The 2,957-nt window shown below is 44.0% G+C and overlaps 1 protein-coding gene across 1 annotated transcript; it reads right to left on the minus strand.

Annotated features, from left to right (window-relative positions):
* Positions 1–210: 210 nt before the first annotated feature.
* On the minus strand, positions 211–702 carry LOC107474313 (uncharacterized). The gene has a single exon (XM_016093938.1). The coding sequence runs from the start codon at positions 700–702 to the stop codon at positions 211–213; it is 492 nt and encodes a 163-aa protein (XP_015949424.1).
* Positions 703–2,957: the final 2,255 nt, after the last annotated feature.

Consider the following 2,957-nt stretch of genomic DNA (forward strand, 5'->3'; position numbering starts at 1 on the left):
CATCTTGAACGTGACTCTCTGCTGTTGCAACCTCCTCACTTGGTATATACTCCTCCTCCATTGATCTCTCGGGCTCTTCATGCTCTTCTTCTTTGAACCACTCATGCACTTCTTCTTCAAGTGCGTCTATCCTCATGCATTCCCCTAATTGTTCTGGTGGGTAACTCATGGCCTTGAACACATTGAATGTCATCTTTTCATTGTGTAATCTCAAGGTAAGATCACCTTTTTGGACATCAATGATAGCTCCAGTAGTAGCCGAGAACGGCCTTCCCAGAATAATGGAGGTTTTGGCTTCCTCCTATTGGCTTCCTCCTGCATGTCCAACACTACAAAATCTGCCGAGAATATGAAGTCTCCTACTTTCACCAACAAATCCTCTACTATGCCATGAGGGAACTTGAACGATCGGTCTGCCAGTTGTAAGGCCATTTTTGTTGGTTTAGCCTCCTCGATCTTCATCTTCCTCATCATTGCTACTGACATCAAATTGATGCTGGCTCCTAAGTCACAAAGGGCCTTCTCTACTGTGATTTCCCTTATAATACAAGGGATCTGAAAGCTCCCAGGATCCTTCAACTTCTGGGGTAGTTTCTGCTGGATGATAGCACTACATTCTTCAGTTAGTATCACAGTCTTATTGTTCTTCCAGCTTCTCTTCTTAGTCATCAGCTCCTTCAGGAACTTGGCATAGAGTGGCATTTGTTCTATTGCTTCAGCAAAGGGTATGTTGATTTGTAGTTTCTTAAAGATTTCCAAGAATCTCACGAACTGGTTGTCATCTTCCTTTTTCTTCAACTGCTGAGGATATGGAGCTCTTGAGATGTTCAGTTTTGGCATCCCGTTTTCTTTTTGTGGAGTTGAAGTGGGAGTTTGAACTCCATCTTGCTCTTCTTCCTTTTCAGTTGAGCCTTCTTCTTGTGGTTTTTGGGAGAGCGATGACAAGTCATCATATACCTATTTTTCTATACTTTTTCATACAAGAAATTGATGATTTGTGCTTAAATATTGAATGCTTTTATACTTAATTGATATATTTTCTTGATCTTTTAATTTTATAAATCTTGTAGGAAATAAGAAGAAAAAGAAGCAAAGAAGCACAAAAAAAGGAGAAAAAAAGAGCTTTGGGACACACTTTGAAGTTGGGGCACACTTTGGAGCCTTAGGCCACGCTTTTAAAAGCGTGGCCCATGACCAAATTAAAGGAAGAAACAACCAGCACGCACACTGCCCTGCCCTTGCCAAGGGCAGGGCAGAATCACGATGAAACAAAGTGAGGTTGGAGCAAATTTTCGCTAAGTTAAAATCTGGCCGCTCACAGCATGACCATGCCTACTTCAAAGGGCTATAACTTGAGCTACAGACGTCCGATTGATGTGCTTCCAGTTGCGTTGGAAAGCTGACATTCAGAGCTTTCCAACGATATATAGCAATCCATATTTGGCGTACAATTGAGGCAGGAACGACAGGCATCTTTAAGGGCCAAAAATAAGCGAAAATAAACCAAAGTGCTTCCACCAAGGCTCGAAGCTGGAGCCTCACTCCAAAACAAAGTAGCGCTCAAATTTCTGCCCTGCCCTCTTGGAGAGCAGGGCAATGTTGTGCTCTTCATGGAAAATCAAGGAAAAATTGCTCCTCAAGTGCTTTCACCAAGGTTCGAACACAAGATCTTCAAGGAAGTAAAGGCTTAGGCGCACACACAACTTGGCACGGCCAGCACCAAGCACGCACGGGCAGCACAAGACACACCAAGGCAACATTGCCCTGCCCTCCACAGGGGCAGGGCAGCTGATGACAAGTCATCATATACCTATTTTTCTATGCTTTTTCATACAAGAAATTGATGATTAGTGCTTAAATATTGCATTCTTTTGTGCTTAATTGGAAGATTTTCTTGATCTTTTAATTTTATAAATTTTGTAGGAAATAAGAAGAAAAGAAGCAAAGAAGCACAAAAAAAGGAGAAAAAAGAGCTTTGGGGTACACTTTGAAGTTGGGGTACACTTTGGAGCCTTAGGCCACGCTTTTAAAAGCGTGGCCCATGACCAAATCAAAGAAGGAAGCAGCCAGCACACACACTGCCCTGCTCTTGCCAAGGGCAGGGCAGAATCGTGATGCAAAGTGAGGTTGGAAGCAAGAATTTTCGCTAAGGTAAAATCTGGCCGCTCACAGCATGACCATACCTACTTCAAAGGGCTATAACTTGAGCTACAGACGTCCGATTGATGTGCTTCCAGTTGCGTTGGAAAGCTGACATTCAAAGCTTTTCAACGATATATAGCAATCCATATTTGGCGTACAATTCAGGCAGGAACGAAAGGCATCTTTAAAGGCCATGAGGAAGCAAGGAATTAAGCTTCACTTTGGTGCCAAGAAAGCCAAGGAAAATGGGTAGCGTGTGTAGCATCCAAGTTTCATACTTGGGACGTCAAAGTGGAAACACTGCCCTGCCCTCCGCGAGGGCAGGGCAGCATTTTGTTGGTGCACAACTCTGGCGCACCAAGGCACCCTCCTGGCGCACCGCAGCATCATCTGGCAGCACCAGCAGCGCACCACGGCACATTTCTGGCGCACCAATTTTTTCTGCCCTGCCCTCCGCGAGGGCAGGGCAGCATTCTGCGCACCAAGCCTGCACCACGCCGCACCATGCACACACCAAGCACCAAATCCTGCCCTGCCCTCCACAAGGGCAGGGCAGCCTCCTGGGAGCTACTTTCTTCATGGGCTAAAATTCGATTAAAAATCCAATAAAATTCATTTCTTCACCAAATCAAAAGCCCATCAAAATTCCAAAATCCAAGAATAGAAAGTGTATAAATAGGAGCTAGTTTTATGTAATTGGGACCTTTTACTTGACTTTTGAATTTTGCACTTTCTTTGAGCTTTGAATTTTTGCAACTTCTCTTGGTGTCTTCACTGAGATTTCAGAGAATTGGGGAGGAGAATTGATCTCTCTT

This window comes from Arachis duranensis, chromosome 2, assembly GCF_000817695.3.
Source record: "Arachis duranensis cultivar V14167 chromosome 2, aradu.V14167.gnm2.J7QH, whole genome shotgun sequence".
NCBI classification, from domain to species: domain Eukaryota; kingdom Viridiplantae; phylum Streptophyta; class Magnoliopsida; order Fabales; family Fabaceae; genus Arachis; species Arachis duranensis.